The sequence below is a fragment of the Hypomesus nipponensis genome, chromosome 16 (genome assembly GCF_054491055.1).
Source record: "Hypomesus nipponensis isolate SF chromosome 16, ASM5449105v1, whole genome shotgun sequence".
NCBI classification, from domain to species: Eukaryota; Metazoa; Chordata; class Actinopteri; order Osmeriformes; family Osmeridae; genus Hypomesus; species Hypomesus nipponensis.
The window spans coordinates 11,549,837-11,566,301 of NC_140376.1; the positions used below are offsets into that span (position 1 = coordinate 11,549,837).

The 16,465-nt window shown below is 40.5% G+C and overlaps 2 protein-coding genes and 1 long non-coding RNA gene across 4 annotated transcripts; 2 read left to right on the top strand and 1 right to left on the bottom strand.

Annotated features, from left to right (window-relative positions):
• Positions 1–395: 395 nt before the first annotated feature.
• LOC146254882 (uncharacterized) lies at positions 396–2,229 on the bottom strand. Its single transcript, XR_014731529.1, has 3 exons — positions 2,049–2,229; positions 966–1,049; positions 396–596 (listed from the first exon to the last, which is right to left on the bottom strand). It is a non-coding gene; the product is annotated as an uncharacterized LOC146254882 (long non-coding RNA).
• Positions 2,230–2,438: 209 nt separating this feature from the next.
• On the top strand, positions 2,439–8,547 carry clcc1 (chloride channel CLIC-like 1). Of its 2 annotated transcripts, XM_084676318.1 has the most exons (11): positions 2,439–2,623; positions 2,841–2,947; positions 3,093–3,200; positions 3,398–3,487; positions 3,584–3,808; positions 3,924–4,064; positions 4,662–4,761; positions 4,980–5,077; positions 5,198–5,344; positions 5,500–6,096; positions 6,551–8,547. In XM_084676318.1, exons 1-11 carry the CDS (start codon positions 2,596–2,598, stop codon positions 6,647–6,649), a joined length of 1,740 nt encoding a protein of 579 aa, XP_084532444.1. In that variant the 5' UTR covers positions 2,439–2,595; the 3' UTR covers positions 6,650–8,547. The 2 variants fall into 2 exon arrangements, with proteins under 2 accessions (XP_084532444.1, XP_084532445.1); XM_084676319.1 differs by having other exon boundaries at positions 2,540–2,947.
• A 1,250-nt stretch (positions 8,548–9,797) lies between these two features.
• Positions 9,798–14,523, top strand: LOC146254884 (uncharacterized; the record flags this gene model as incomplete). Its single annotated transcript, XM_084676260.1, has 1 exon — positions 9,798–14,523. A coding segment is annotated over one exon (666 nt), but the record flags the coding sequence as incomplete, so codon positions are not given.
• Between the last annotated feature and the right edge of the window lie 1,942 nt (positions 14,524–16,465).

The following is a 16,465-nucleotide window of genomic DNA, read 5'->3' on the forward strand; positions in this document are numbered from 1 at the left end:
TGAATTTCAGCAATCTGAATTTTAAGAATCTGAATTTTAAGAATCTGAATTTCAGCAATCTGAATTTCAAGAATCGGAATTCCTGCAATCGGAATTTCAAGAATCGGAATTCCTGCAATCTAAATTTTAGAAATTTGTATTTTTGGATCTAAATAATTCAGTTTTATTAAATTCGGCATACTAATAATTCAGATATTATATATTCAACAGCAAAATATTTCCGTTTTAGGAAATTCGACACGCAAATATTTCAGATGTTTCATATTCAAATTCAGATACTTTTGTCAGCTTTCTAGCTCCATATAAATGAAGGAAGTGGCAAGCCACATGAATATGGATAACAGCGTATTTATTCAATAGAAAGTGCTGACAAAAAAACGGTTGTATGTGACGGTCATGTAAATTAGTAGTGTAGGGAATGGATGTGGAATCACTGCAAGTATAGAGAATCATTACAAACTAAAAAGCAAGCAGTGATGATGTTCCTGCTAGTAATGGAGAGACCCAACTTGTTAGGGCACAGTTTATTAAGGACCAAGGCACAGGTCACAGGTGCGCCCCTGCAGCAATCACAGGTCCTCTACCTGCCTGCCATCCTGCAACAGAACCAAAGACACAGAAACAGAAGACAGAGAAAGGAGACCCAAACAGTGCACATTAAGGCAGCAATCTAATTTATGCCATCATGCAGGCATAGCCTCCCGGTCATTACAAATCATTCAGGTAATGTCCTATTGACTCATACACCTGTGAACAGTATCCTTTCTGAAGTAGAGCCATGGCTAGTGTTTGCTGACCATGTCAATGTTTAACAGCGTTCAACTCAAGTTAAAAGCAGTAGGCCTACATCTTACACAGCAGAAAGAAAATGTATTTCAGGTCATCTGCAAATCCCAGTGTGCCATTACAATCAGCCCTTGGCCCAGCAGAAGCTTGGGTAGGCCTGGTTGCACAGTGAAACCCACCTGCAAGGTTGCTGCCAGAAGGTGACCTGAGAAGGAGTTGGGTCTTTGGGACATCATAGATGATCTGTTAAGTATATTCACACACTGTTAAGGACAACAGTGTGTGAATGTGAAGGACAGCCGATTAACTTTTATTTATGTCACCTTGGCTGTGTATTTCACTTTTGAAAGTCTATACAACACATCACTTCATAACTGCTACCTCCAATCACTGTACATACTGTCCTGTCACTGAACATACTGTCCTGTCACTGAACATACTGTCCTGTCACTGTACATACTGCCCTATCACTGAACATACTGTCCTGTCACTGCATACTGTCCTGTCACTGTACATACTGCCCTATCACTGAACATACTGTCCTGTCATTACATACTGTCCTGTCACTACATACTGTCCTGTCACTGTACATAAGTGCCCTGTCACTACATACTGTCCTGTCACTGAACATACTGTCCTGTCACTGTACATACTGCCCTGTCACTGAACATACTGTCCTGTCACTGCATACTGTCCTGTCACTACATACTGTCCTGTCACTGTACATACTGCCCTGCCACTGAACATACTGCCCTGTCACTGAACATACTGTCCTGTCACTGTACATACTGTCCTGTCAGTGTACATACTGCCCTGTCACTGTTGGCTATATATACGTTGACCCTGGCACCTTATTGTCATGTTTTTTAATATGGCATCATGGTCCTGGGGAAACTCTGTTTCGTTTGTACAACCATAATTAATTGAAAATGACAATAAAATACACTTGACATGAATAGTAACAACAGTTGTATTTTACCACCAACTGAGTTTGCACATTGCCTCTTACATTAAGGAATGTTGGCAGTGAAACCAAATCGCGCACAATACTGAGGCAACGCAATCGCAGTGCAAGGAAAGTTCACAAAGCTCCAAGCCAGACAACCAGTCAGCCTGATATTACTGCATTTATTTGTCTGTAGTCTGCACCCCTTCTAAGTATTGCAATTGTGACCACCAACTTCATACTAATAGCTAACTAGCTAACCAACATTGCATTTGATAGTAGCTCGCACGAGCATCCCTAGACCTACTTGACTTACGTATTAGATGTTACAATTGTTGTCATAATTTCCCATCGGAGATTCAAGCAAGCAGACTTTAATTTTGGAAAACCAGACGCTGATTGTGCCAAACCAGGCGTTATTTTCGTGTGGTTTGTTAGACACGTCTCAAAGTTTGAGACGTAATTTACGTGTGTAAATGGCAACGTGTCACTTGACACGCGTCTATTCGAGGCGAAAAAGACGCCGACTTTGCATGGAAGTCGGCGTTTTTTACGCGTGGTTGAGACGGCTTTGCATGCCAAGTCGGCGTTAATTACGCGTGGTTAACACACGGGGGCGTCTTAATACTTGCCCACTAGGCCTTCCATAGTTCATGTCGAATGCACCTATTAGGTGTGTTCGACTTCAAGCAGCACCGGCGGCGCCGACCGCCGGCTGCCTTGAAGCGGAGAATGCCATTGGCTGCTCTAAGTCAGCCGGTCTAAGTCAGCTGCAGACGACGCCGACGCTGCATGAATCGAATGCACCTCTAATCTGGAGGTACGCAACAAAGCTACCCGGAAACCAAAACAAACTTCCTTTAATGGGCTGCTGTAACGGCTATTTGAGAGGTGTACTTTCATATTGATGTCCATGCTCTATGGTTAACTCATCAAATATATTTTATTTAACTACCATTTTTGTGTATATGTATGTAAGTAATCGACAATTGTTGTAGAACATCACCAGTAGCCTAGACATAGTAGCTAGCAATTGCTAGTGGAGTGTGTTGTTAGCAAGTAAAGAGGTCCTCACAGTATTAGGCAATGCACATGGTTATTGTTTTAGTGTGTAGCCTGTTGTTGGTTGCAAAGGGGCAAGATGAGGAATGGATCGATCCGTACGATATGTTGAATTACGATGCAAGCACCAAGACAATGAAAAAAACAGCGGAGGTAAACTTTTAGTTAGCACAGTGACAACAATGTACAGTACGTTCCGCCTAAATTGTACTAGTTAGTGGCTGTACCCTATATAATAGATACGTCACCTTACACCGTCTTATCAACACGTCATCAATGTGTCCTTGATCATTTACAGCCAAAAAATTACGAATATGTGCCGACTAAAAGAAGAGATCACATCCAAGATTCTAATCAAATTGGCATTGCAGAGTGCAACATCAAAGTCCAGGGCCTACAGAAAGAGGTTAGTGAGGCTCTGTTGTAGAACACGTTTGTCAATTATCCATCTTGGATGAAGTTAACTATTCCCACTGTTAATGCCTTGGTTTTGGGTCATGGTTTGGTTTCAATACGGGGTTAAACGTAGCGACGAATAGAAATACAACATGTGTCATCAACACGTCATGTTTTGTGATCCTCCTGTGTCCGACATCCTGACAGATTGCAGCGATCTCGCAGCAGCCCTCATGTCATCCTGTATTCAAGCGGTTTATCACCAAGCTTCTGAAGGAAATTCAAAGAGTAGGCCTTGTAAGTTCTGAAAAGTTCTACTGATCATTTAAATTATAATCCATACATTTTACCCTTGTCTAATCTCCCTTTCCCTTTATGTGTTTACTTCATCAGCCCAGTGACTCTGCCAGTGAAGTCTACTATGATGCTAAGGTGAAACTGTCTCATCAAGCCATGTCAGAGATCAAGACGCTTCTAGATGGCATTGGAAGCTGGAGAACGGGCGCATTGGATGATGCCCTCAGTCAGATCCTAGTGGATCTCAAACCTCATGACTATGAGGCCTGGAGGTGGCGCTTTGAAGACACATTTGGTGTGGAGGTGTTCACAGTCATACAGGTGAAGTGTGTTTTTATCAGTCTGTGTGCGAAGGTGTTGTTTAAACTGTTTTGGGATAAACCAATCAATGTTAAGCTACTGACAAAATCAATATGTATTTTCATTTCTCTTTCAGATGCTTGTCTGTGTGCTGATTATAGTGGCCATTATCTGTAGTGAGGTATGGTCTGTCATCTCTTGGTTAGTCCAATTTAGGAGGCTGTTTGCTATATGCTTCTTCATCAGTATTGGCTGGAATTGGTTATATCTGTACAAGGTGAGACAAATTCCACTTTTGCTAGGCAATTATATTCAGCAGGGGTGCACAATTACAATTCAAAGAGGTCCATTGACTAACATTTTCACCCCCCAAAGGTAGTATGTCTGGGACTTTCCCAGCTGCGCTGAGCCAGTGCAGTATTATCAACACATAATATATTGATATTGAAAATAGTGGGTGCTTCATCAGGATTTAACAATTATTTTTGAGAAATGGTATCTAGTTCCAGATAAAACCTTCACCTGGTCTGCTAATTGTGCACCCCTGATATACAGTATTTATCACTATGTATAACGTATTAAGTGTCAGCAAGATTTGGAGTAATTGAATACATCTATTGTTGTTCATGTTGTTTAATTGTAACTTGTTTAACTACATGCTCTTGTGGTTCTTCCCTTTGGCACTTATTTGCTTTTTCGCAATGTATGCTTCATGGTTTGGCTGCCCGCAATGTTTGGGGCTATCTCGTCGTTATTATCAGTGACCTATGCACTTTGTAAAGCTCTCTCTTGGAAGTCGCTTTAGATAAAAGCGTCTGCTAAATGAATAAATGTAAATGTTTTTTTTTGTGTTGTTACTCTTCCTACCTGACAGATTGCTTTTGCAGAGCACCAAAACAACTTTGTAAAGATGGAGGGTTTCAATGAAAAGTGCTCTGGATTGAGAAAAATTGACTGGAGCGATAACTTGAAGGGTGAGACAGTGATGGGATTGCATACCGTTTTGGAAATGTTTTATTTTGTAATGCCCCTAATTAGTTGATAGTTTTTTTTAATGCTACATGCGTGTTTGTCAGTGCATACTGTATGCGTCTTAACCATCAATGCGGCTTCCAAAGAATAAAGAGTTACCACGTAAATGATTAGCAATGTATGTTTAGAGAAATCAATGTATTTTCTGTCTTTTCTGCAGAGTGGTACAGAAGCACCTGGACACTTCAGGATGATCCCTGTAAAAAGTACTACGAGGTCGTCTATGTTAATCCAATCTTAATTGTACCTCCAACCAAGGTAATTAAGCCATAGGATTGGCCTCATCCAGGGTATTTCATTATTATAATGACAGTAGAGTAAGTTGATATGACTACACAAAGGATATGACAGTATCCACTTGTAATTTTTTCTATGCAGGCCATCTCTGTCACCATCACCACGTTCATCACGGAGCCATTGAAGCACATTGGCCAGGGTATTAGTGACTTTCTCAGAGCTCTTCTCAAGGACCTGCCAGTCACTCTGCAGATTCCAGTTCTTCTCACCATTGTGTTGTCCATCTTGGTATGGAAATGCCAAAACTGATTTCAAACACACTTGGTCGTAGACTACAAAGCACTCTACAGTCTCCACAGTTTGTACAGTTACAAATCACTTGTTAATGTTTCTGCATTGAAATTCCATTAGTGAGTGATATATTTGATTTCAATTTTCTCAAGGTCTTCCTGTATGGCAGTGTCCAAGCAGCCTTCCAGCATGGTATCCTCAGGCCACTGACAGGCCACCGCAGGGACCCCCCTCCTCCTGTATTGGGCCAGCAACAACAGGAGCCCCAACTCCAGCCTGCTCAACTGAGGGACCGTCTAGCTGAGGGGGATGCTCTTCAACCTCCTTCTCATCCGGGCCCAGTACAGAGAAACAATCTTCGGCAAAGGAGGCCAAATAGGGTCCAAATCGAGACTGTCTATGCAGAAAACCTTGGTCGGAATGCTGACCAGCTGTTCAGTGATGATGATGTTGACTCACAGACACTGGAGAGTGTCAGTGAGGCGGAACTTACCGAGGGGTTCTCCAACGCAGTGGAGAGTGACCCTACGATTGGGCAGGAAGTCCAGAAAGAGATAGAAGGAGCTATAGGGAGCAACATAGTGAGGGACTTGCAGGTCAAAACCTCTCAGGCTAGGGTGAATGACTCTCAAACTAAAGTAAAAGCCAAGAAGGACGGTATTTCAGCTGATTCTCATCTCTCAGACAACCAAGCTAGGACGACGAATGAAGGACAACCTTCATTAACAGCACAAGGGAATGACGCACAGGTAAACATTAACTAACGTGTTATTTTTCAACCTAAACTGAACAAAATAGGCTACTATGTTTATTATTATAGTCTTAGTAATGTTCATATATGGTCCCCTCTTTGCGTGTTTAAATGCTACAGCATTGTACATGCATAAATGGAATGGTTATTCAGATGCTTCAGAAATTGATGAATAAGAACTTATTTGCTTCTTTGTCACTTCTCTCCATATACATCATATGTTTTAAATCCCTTTGTGCTTTTGTTTTCCTGGTCAATGTGCATGTTTTCTCAACACTTTATTATAAAACTAGCTTTCCTGAAAACCTTTTATGTTCAATCATTACATTTTGTATTGTTGTTATTATTGTATTGACATCCTTGTGAATGACAAACCTTTACATTTGGTGGAGATTGTTGGGGTTGCTAGATAATTCTCACTAATATCCCTCTCTTCTAAATGTTCTTAATAGGTGCATGATGCCTTAAGTAAATCTTCAATCGTCACTGGACAACATATCGACACAATTGGATTGCCTGTACAAGAAACTGCGCCAACATCACACGAGTGAACTTTGTTGTTCCTGCTAAAAGCAACATGGAATTTTTTATCAGTGTTTGGGTTTCCAGGATTTTATTTCAGACTGACCTTTTTTCTTTTATTTTTTAATGTGTAACATCTTATGGTTTTATCTGAAAGGTATTTGCCTGAGGTATTTGGAGTTGTATATCATGGAATGCTACAATTTGAGATATTTGATTATTTTGAATTTGTGCCTTTTTGTGGCATATAATTAAAAAAATATAGACATTATATAATAGTATTCGATTACAGTTGTTTTTCTAACTAAATCTTTTGCATTGTTAATTATTCATGTATTTGTGAAATAAGTGGAGAAATAATACACAAAAAACTTTCCTCTTCAAAGGTTTGGCTTCATTAAAACCCATTTGTGATCTCCTTAGTATTATAAAGTGTACAGTATGTTGGTTTATAGACAATACCAGAACCAACTAGTGGCTTGTCCACATTTATTTGCGCAAATAATTTAAGAATTCAGTTACAGACGACATATAAATGGTATCTTTTCAGACAAACCATAGATTTGTGATAGACCATTGTGTAAAAGCATTGTGACACTCAAGGCTCATATCTTTGGCACTTCCTGCGGCCTCCAAATTACATGGAACTAACTGTAGAAACAGGACAGTTAAGATTTGTTTGGTGAAGAGTTGCATACCTTTTGGTTGTACATATTTTTGTTGGAGTAAGCCATACATTAACCTTAACCACAAAGTGTTAATCCAAAAGTCAAATGTATAATTTGTAATGATGTTGAATGGCAAACCAATACATACAGAATGAAATAGTATATATATTTTTAAATATGTAGAGCATATTTAATCCACCTTATTGATCCCGAAGGCAATTCAAGATGTGACACTACTTCACAGCTACATTAGTTTTTCACAGTTGTTAACACACGTTTCTCAAAACAATAACGGCTTTCTCAAAACTGGCAACGGACACGATGTTGCTTTGTCAAGTCCAATGTTGCAATGGATTTTTATGCATGTCAAACTTTTTGCATTTCAACTTGAAATATTATATCCACTGAAAGCATTATGTAATAAACATACCAACAAGAAATGAGCGAAACACATTTCGGAAATGTGACAACTGTAGGCTACCTCCGTTTAACACAGCTTCACGCGACTTAGCTAGCAAGTAGGCTAATATACAACTGAACTTTTCCGGACTGACAAATTAAAATACTTAAACTGTGACACAAACAAACAATACGGTATATATTCATTTCAGTATAAAACATTCAAGTCAAAACACATCACAACTATGGAGGACCAAACCTGCCACATTTACAAATGAATGAATGAATAAATAAATGTCCACATCCATGCATTTAGACAGAAATAAATTAATACATGTACTAATTAATGCACAATTGTCAATCAATGTTACCTTATAATTTACATGTATTTATGTATTTATTTGTGTATTTATGTATTCATGTATTTATTCATGTATTCATTCATGTATTCATTCATGTATTCATTCATTCATTCATTCATTCCTGTATTTCTTCTTCTCAATATGTTAATGAGATGTGTCAATCAAAATAGGTAGGCGGTATTTGACACACCATTGGCTAATCGTTTTCAACGCTTTGTATTCGATTATGTAGCCTTACATCCATCCTTGCTGTCATGGACAACATGGACAGGCTGGCCGACCTTGTTGACAAAGATTTAATTCACCATATATGATATTTGGATAAACAAACATGTTATAAAGATTTTACTACGTTAGTTGTGGGCTATCACTTAACACCCAACTTCACTACGCTGACCGGCCAACCATGTGTTTACCCCGATAAAAACGATATCCGATCAATTTTCAAAATGTAAACATTTTAAAATAAAAAATCCTGATTGTTGATTGTCAAACCAACATATTTGTCCTGTGTGTAAGAGCGAGATAGACGATCTGTCATAGCCCCCAATCAAGCAGAAGAGAAATTTGTGAAGATTGACGACACAAAGTAAATCATCGAAGATGAAAAGTAGCTTAGTCCTAAATGGAGTTGTATGCCCCACAGCACATATTTTACAAAGACTATACGGCAACAAAAGCCAAACGTTGCCACGTTATGTATGGAGGACCAAACCTGCCATATTTGCAAATGAATGAATGAATAAATAAATGTCCACATCCATGCATTTAGACATAAATAAACGGATATATATATGAATTAATGCACAATTGTCAATCAATAGTTACATATATTTTACATGTATGTATGTATTTTTGTATTCATTTATGTATTCATTGATTGATTGATTGATTGATTGATTTATTAATTCATTCATTTATATATTCATTTATTCATTCATTCATTGTTCCCAATATGATAATGAGAGGAGGCCAGTAGGCGTGGAAACTGATGTTCAGACATTGCAATCAATCCAGAGCCATAGATTCAATCTCGCTAACGCCTGGGACACACGCTGCGAAGCGCCCTGGAGCGCCACAATATACTACGAATGGCGCGATGCTGTTCACACTAGACGCGCATTTCTCCACGCCGGTCACCAAGGCTTTCACCTTCTCTGAGATTTTCTTTTCTACATGTAAAGCTGACATGTACATAAACATGGCATAGGCTCCAGGCTATTTAGGCAACTTGTTGCTCCAACAATAACCGTTGCAACGGCATCCCATTCCCAACATAACGTGGCAACGTTTGGCTTTTGTTGCCGTAGTCTTTGTAAAATATGTGCTATGGGGCATACAACTCCATTTAGGACTAAGCTACTTTACATCCTCCAAGCCATACTGTAGTCCTGTCTGACGACATACCGCGCTGCACCTGAGCTGCTCCAAACTTTTCCCCAAACTTTTTCTTGTTAACCGCTATATATTATATATTAATTCGTTTATTCATTTATTTTGTCTTTACCGATTTAATCCATACATCTACTGTCTAGTTATAGGTTTACTCGGCGCGGCTTTCTTCCTTGGAGCTCGACGCTACTGTTCCCGTTGAACTAACCAACTCAACGCTCTTGACGGATTATCTTGGTTGGCATAAACTATTCACGTAAGTTAACTATAATGTCTCACGACCACTCACTTTGTCCTACATGTGCCATTTTGTTCGATAAGTTGACTCTGTTAGAGAGTCGCGTTCAGTCGCTTGAGGAAGAACGTATGCTAGTAACTTTAGATTAGATGCGACTGGCGCAACATCACAGACAGGGAGTCCTAGCGTGAGGGAGAACTCAAGTTTAGCCCCACCGGTTTCACCTTTGCAGCATGGTGGGAGTGGGACTCCTCAGACGTTACTGATCGGTGACTCCATCACTCGTAACATTAGATTAGAGCAACCAGCGACAGTTTACTGTGTACCGGGGGCCAGAGCTACCGACATAGAAGCTAATCTTAGGGTGCTGGCTAGCACTAGGGCTAAGGCAAATGCCCAAGCTAAGGCACATGGCGCACGCACTGATGATAGGTATGAGAATATTGTCATTCATTTCGGCACCAATGATGTAAGGCTGAGGCAGTCAGAGGTCACGAAGGTTAATATAGCTCGGGCATGTGACCTTGCTCAAAAGATGAGTCGGCATCGAGTAATAGTCTCTGGCCCACTACCTGTTAGGGGGACTGACGAGATCTACAGCAGGCTTGTCTCTCTCAACCGCTGGTTGGCTCGCTTTTGCTCAGAACAGGGTTTAGGATTTGTAGATAATTGGTCTCGTTTCTGGGCCAAACCTGGCTTGTTGAAAAGTGACGGGCTCCATCCTAGCTGGAGAGGTGCTTTTCTTTTGTCTAGGAATATTGAAGCTATTTTAGAGCAGGCCTGACACTCACTAGAACAAGCCGGGCCACAGTCTCTTAGAGAGTCTGATAGATATGTTGATAGGCATGTTGTGAGCTGTTGGGGGCCCGAAAGCTCAGCTTGTAGTGTAGCCAGCGTGGATGCTGATGTTGTTTCTCCCATTGAGACGGTGTCTGTCCCCCGCCATTTTTCCAAATTCCGGCCCTCAATTATTAGGAATGATACCAATTTGATATGTATTCAGCCTTGCTCCCCCGTTGCTCTTCCTACTAAGTTCTGTGATAGCAGTGCCACCTTTTCAGAAGGATTACCTACGTCTAAAGCTGCCAAAAACCCATACTGGAATGTTGGGCTCCTAAACATCAGATCTCTATCCCCAAAGGCCGTTTTGATTAATGATCTGATGTCTGAATGCAACCTGGACCTGATTGGACTCACCGAAACCTGGTTAAAACCTGAAGAATATTCCTCCCTGAATGAAGCATCGCCTCCGGATTTTGCGTACTCACACATCCCTCGTGTCTCAAAGAAAGGTGGCGGTGTTGCTATGATATATAAAGCTAGCTTCAACCTTAGCCTAAAATCTGTAAATACCTTTAAATCATTTGAGATAATTTGCATGAAACCACCAACTACTCTAAAAAGGACAAATTCTTCTACTATTGCCCCCCCTCCCTCATTTAGTTTAGTTACTCTATACCGGCCCCCCGGCCCGTATTCCCTCTTCCTAGAGGAATTTGCAGATTTTAGTGCTGATCTTGTGACATATACTGATAATGTCTTAATTATGGGTGATTTTAACATCCATCTGGATGACCCAAAAGATCCTCTAAGTAAGGCCTTTACTGCTCTATTGGATTCCACAGGTCTCACTCAGGTGGTTTCTAAACCTACCCATCTTCACTCGCATACATTGGATTTAGTTCTCACACGGGGAATCAAGATTAGTGACATAATTGTCCACCCCCACAATCCTATATTATCAGACCACTGCCTGGTTACCTTTAAAATGGATCTCTGCCAGAGCCTTGGAGGCACCCAGAATATTTCTACTAGCCGCTGCATAACCCCAAACACAGCTATGGAACTGGCTAATATTCTACCTGCTGCACTAGAAGCACTGGACGTCCCAAATAAATCATTAAATGCTAAAACAAGGGATCTGAATTTGGTTCTTCAGTTATCCCTAGATTCTGTTGCCCCACTCAAACCAAGGAAAAGAAAAGACAAGAAAATGGCTCCATGGTATTCAGAGGAAAGCCGCACTCTCAAGAGGTCCACTCGAAAATTAGAGCATAAGTGGCGTACCACTAAATTGGAGGTTTTCCGTCTGGCCTGGAAGGCCAGCCAAATGGAGTACAAGCAAGTCCTCATCAGGTCCAGATCAGAATATTTCTCTAAATTGATTAGTAAGAACAAACACAACACAAAGTTCCTATTTGATACTGTTGCAAAACTCACTAAGAAAAGTACACTCTGTGTTAGTTCAGATCTCTCTCCCAATGATTTCATAGATTTCTTTGACCAAAAAATCTATGCAATAAGGGACAAACTACAGACTAGTCCTGGAGGAGTGGCCATCAACACTGAATTTGACTCTATACCCAGCATGCTGCATGTTGAGGCTCTTACTCACTTTAACCCTATTTCTATGGAAGCGTTCATCGAGCTGGTAGATTCCTCGAAACCCATCAGCTGCCTTCTTGATCCCCTCCCTGCCAAACTTTGTAGGGAACTTCTCCCTATTATTGGACCACCCATGCTTAGTATTATTAATGAATCTATTGTAACTGGACAAGTCCCTGACAATTTCAAACAAGCTATTATTAAGCCCCTTGTTAAAAAAACAAACCTGGATCCAGGTTGTCTTAGCAACTATAGGCCAATTTCAAATATGCCATTTCTCTCCAAAATTTTTGAAAAAGCTGTGGCACAACAGCTCACTGAGCACCTCTCCTCAAATCAGCTTTATGAACCTCTCCAGTCTGGATTTCGTCTTCACCACAGCACTGAAACTGCATTAGCTAAGGTAGTCAATGATCTATTATTAGCCTCTGACGCAGGCTCTATCTCTGTTCTGGTTCTTCTAGACCTTAGTGCAGCATTTGACACTGTGGATCATGAGATTCTCCTGGAGCGTATGGAGAACTATGTTGGGATCTCTGGTACTTCACTTCAGTGGTTTAGATCGTATCTATCTGATAGATCACAATATGTCCACTATGATGATTGCTCATCCAGGAGCACTACTGTAAAATACGGAGTACCACAGGGTTCAGTTCTAGGCCCTCTGTTATTTTCACTCTATATGTTGCCTTTAGGAAACATAATTAGAAGCTTTGGGGTAAATTATCACTGTTATGCAGATGATACTCAGCTATGCATGTCCATAAAGCCTGGAGAATTTCCACATGCTATGGAAAAATGTGTTTCCGGGTTGAGAACTTGGATGACAGCAAATTTCCTTCTTCTTAATTCGGATAAAACCGAGGTTCAAATTTTCGGCCCTAAAAAATACAGAAATAATTTATCCAATCTGACCTTAAACTTAGATGGTGTCAAAGTATCTCAAAGCCAGTTGGTAAAAAATTTAGGAGTCACATTGGACCCAGACCTTTCGTTTGAGTACCATATTAAACAAATCACCAGAACTGCATTTTTCCATCTACGTAATATTGCCAAAATACGAAAATTCCTCTCAAAGGATGATGCTGAAAAACTAATACATGCTTTTGTTACATCCCGATTGGACTACTGCAATGTGTTGTTCTCTGGCCTCCCAATTACCTACTTGAAAAATTTACAGCGGGTACAAAATGCTGCTGCTAGACTATTGACAAAAACAAGAAAGTTTGATCATATAACCTCTACTCTTATCTCTTTACACTGGCTCCCTATCCAAGCCAGAGCTGATTTCAAAGTTTTACTACTAACTTACAAATCTCTACATGGATTGGCATCACTGTACCTCTCCGGTCTCCTTGCACCCTATTGCCCCGCAAGGACTGTAAGATCTCAAGATGCCGGCTATCTGGTAATACCCAAAATTAAGAAAAAAACTGCTGGAGGTAGGGCGTTCTCATATAGAGCACCTCTTCTCTGGAACAAATTACCTGTCTCAATTAGGGAGGCTGATACTGTTTCGACCTTTAAAACTAGATTAAAAACGTTCTTGTTTAGTCAATCCTATGATTGTTAAATGTGTGTACTTTCTATGTAAACCTGGGGTGTGCGTTTGCCTATGTGTGTATCACATGTAACTTTTAAATTGTAATTTTAGCTTATGTTCACACTGCCCATTTAAATGTTACAAATAAAGTAAACCTGTTATTGTATATTGTTACTGTAATAGTTCCGTTGCTGTATATTTTAATTGTTATAGTTTACTAGTTGGAGACAACGGGGGGCTGGTTGTTTTCATCCTTATTCGTATAAATATAACCTATTTTAGAGTTGTTTCCCCTGGAACAGATTTCATGTTCCAACCAAGGGGGGCTGTCGCTGTCTTGGTGTGTGGGGCTGCATCAAATACCCTCTTAGCTTTGTTAAATTGCTGCACTAGTCCACACTTGACCGGTGGGGATCTCATTCTATTACGACTGAAACTGTTAGCTGCTCCTGGCATTCTCTAATCCCTGTTCTCCTCTCTGTCCCCCCCACACATCCCCTGTGGTATGGGGGGTCTGAGCTGTCAGGACCTGCCTGGTCGTCGGTCTACCAACGCTGGACCAGGTCGTCAACCGGAAACCAGCCTCCATGACGGCCAACAGCGAGTTTCCAGGTCCCATCCAACGTCTATAAAGCCGAACAATGGATTTTTGGTGTTTCAAAACCCATTGACACTGTATGACTATGTTTAGCTTGTGTTCTGCTCCTCTCTCTTGCCAACCGTCTCTGGAGGAGGGGATCCCTCTCTGAATTGCTCCTCCCAAGGTTTCTTCCATTTTTTCTCCCGTTGGGAGTTTTTCCTTGTCTTCCTTGAGGGTTTAGGTTGGTTGAGGGGCAGTTCTATGGGCGTATGTGAAGCCCTCTGTGACATGCTTGCGTGTAAAAAGGGCTATACAAATAAATTTGATTTGATCTTCGATGATTAACTTTGTGTCGTCAATCTTCACAAATTTCTCTTCTGCTTGATTGGGGGCTATATGCCAGATTGTCTATCTCGCTCTTACACACAGGACAAATATGTTGGTTTGACAATCAACAATCAGGATTTTTTATTTTAAAATGTTTACGTTTTTATCGGGGTAAACACATGGTTGGCCGGTCAGCGTAGTGAAGTTGGGTGTTAAGTGATAGCCCACAACTAACGTAGTAAAATCTTTATAACATGTTTGTTTATCCAAATATCATATATGGTGAATTCAATCTTTGTTTTCAACAAGGTCGGCCAGCCTGTCCATGTAGGCTATGTTGTCCATGACAGCAAGGATGGATGTAAGGCTACATAATCGAATACAAAGCGTGGAAAACGATTAGCCAATGGTGTGTCAAATACCGCCTACCTATTTTGATTGACACATCTCATTAACATATTGAGAAGAAGAAATACAGGAATGAATGAATAAATGAATTAATAAATGAATTAATTAATGAATGAATAAATGAATGAATACATGAATGAATAAATAAATGAATAAATAAATGAATACACAAATAAATACATAAATACATGTAAATTATAAGGTAATATTGATTGACAATTGTGCATTAACTAGTACATGTATTCATTTATTTCTGTCTAAATGCATGGATGTGGACATTTATTTATTCATTCATTCATTTTTAAATATGGCAGGTTTGGTCCTCCATACAAAACAGCCAGAACAAGGGATATATTTAATTGCTCAAGAAAGTAACGATGGTGCCCCCCCCCCAAAAAAACACTCGACTTTATCATGTACCAAAAATACATGGCACTCCTTTCCCTGCAGAGCACATTTATCTTTTCAAAGATATCAGACAAATAGGCTAACCTTGCCACCCAGTTCATGTCCCCCATGTGTTTCACCAACGGAGAGTTGATTTAGGCGAGAAACAGGAGGACTTCCTCACGCAAGTCACACAGGCGGGTGAGGACCTTGCCTCGGGACAACCAGCGGACTTTCGAGTGCAGGAGCAGAGGCGATGAGAAGGGCGCACCCGAACCTAAGACCTAGTCAAAGTTTTGATGTGAGGTGAAATCGGAACCTCACATTAATGCGAGCGCAGAGGGTGCGTGAGCGAAGTCTTTTGCATTAATTTCAGTGCAAAATATATTTTTTTTTAGCTTTATGTAGCCTAGCTTAATATGAACATTAAGTTGGACTCATATTCTTATATTTTCCGGAAATTACAACCCAAATGTTTACCTGAAAGATTCAGGGCTTTTGAGAAAACATTTTCCCACCCTTGCAGGAACCTAGATTTATGAAGTGATGGATCTTTCTTTTTTTACCTGGCTTTTTCAGTTCCTCCTGGCATCTTTTTCCCTTCTATTTTATTCTTATCAGCTTAATCTAGCTAACTCCCTCCACAACGATAAATGATGGGTTATTGTCTCCATGGCAAACACTGGTAGGCTACAGGCACTTGTGTTTGAGAAAGAGAGCATGCGCGACAACTGAAAACGGCACTTTTTAATGCACGGTGTGATAATGTGCTTATTTAGATTAAAACCTAGTGTAGCCCATTAGTAGGCTACATCACAACACAGCACCTGCAAGCCCCTCCCTAGCGCTGCCCGTTTCGCCGAGGCTGTGGGGCTTACCCGCCTTTGCAATCGGCCTAATGCAACGAGATATGATGCCTAGGGTTAGCCTCTGCAGACCACACATTGTGGCTATTGAACATCGGATGGCCCTATCCAAGAAAATCCTGACTGTATATATACCTAATCATATTTTCTGCGCTTTCTGCTGGGTTCAGACATTTTCTATCGGCAAAGTTGCTGTCACTGCTAGCTAAAGATGTTTTGTGTCAAGTATACTTCACATGCTATCCGGACTAAGAGAGTGATTAAATGACATTAAAATATGTATATTCCAT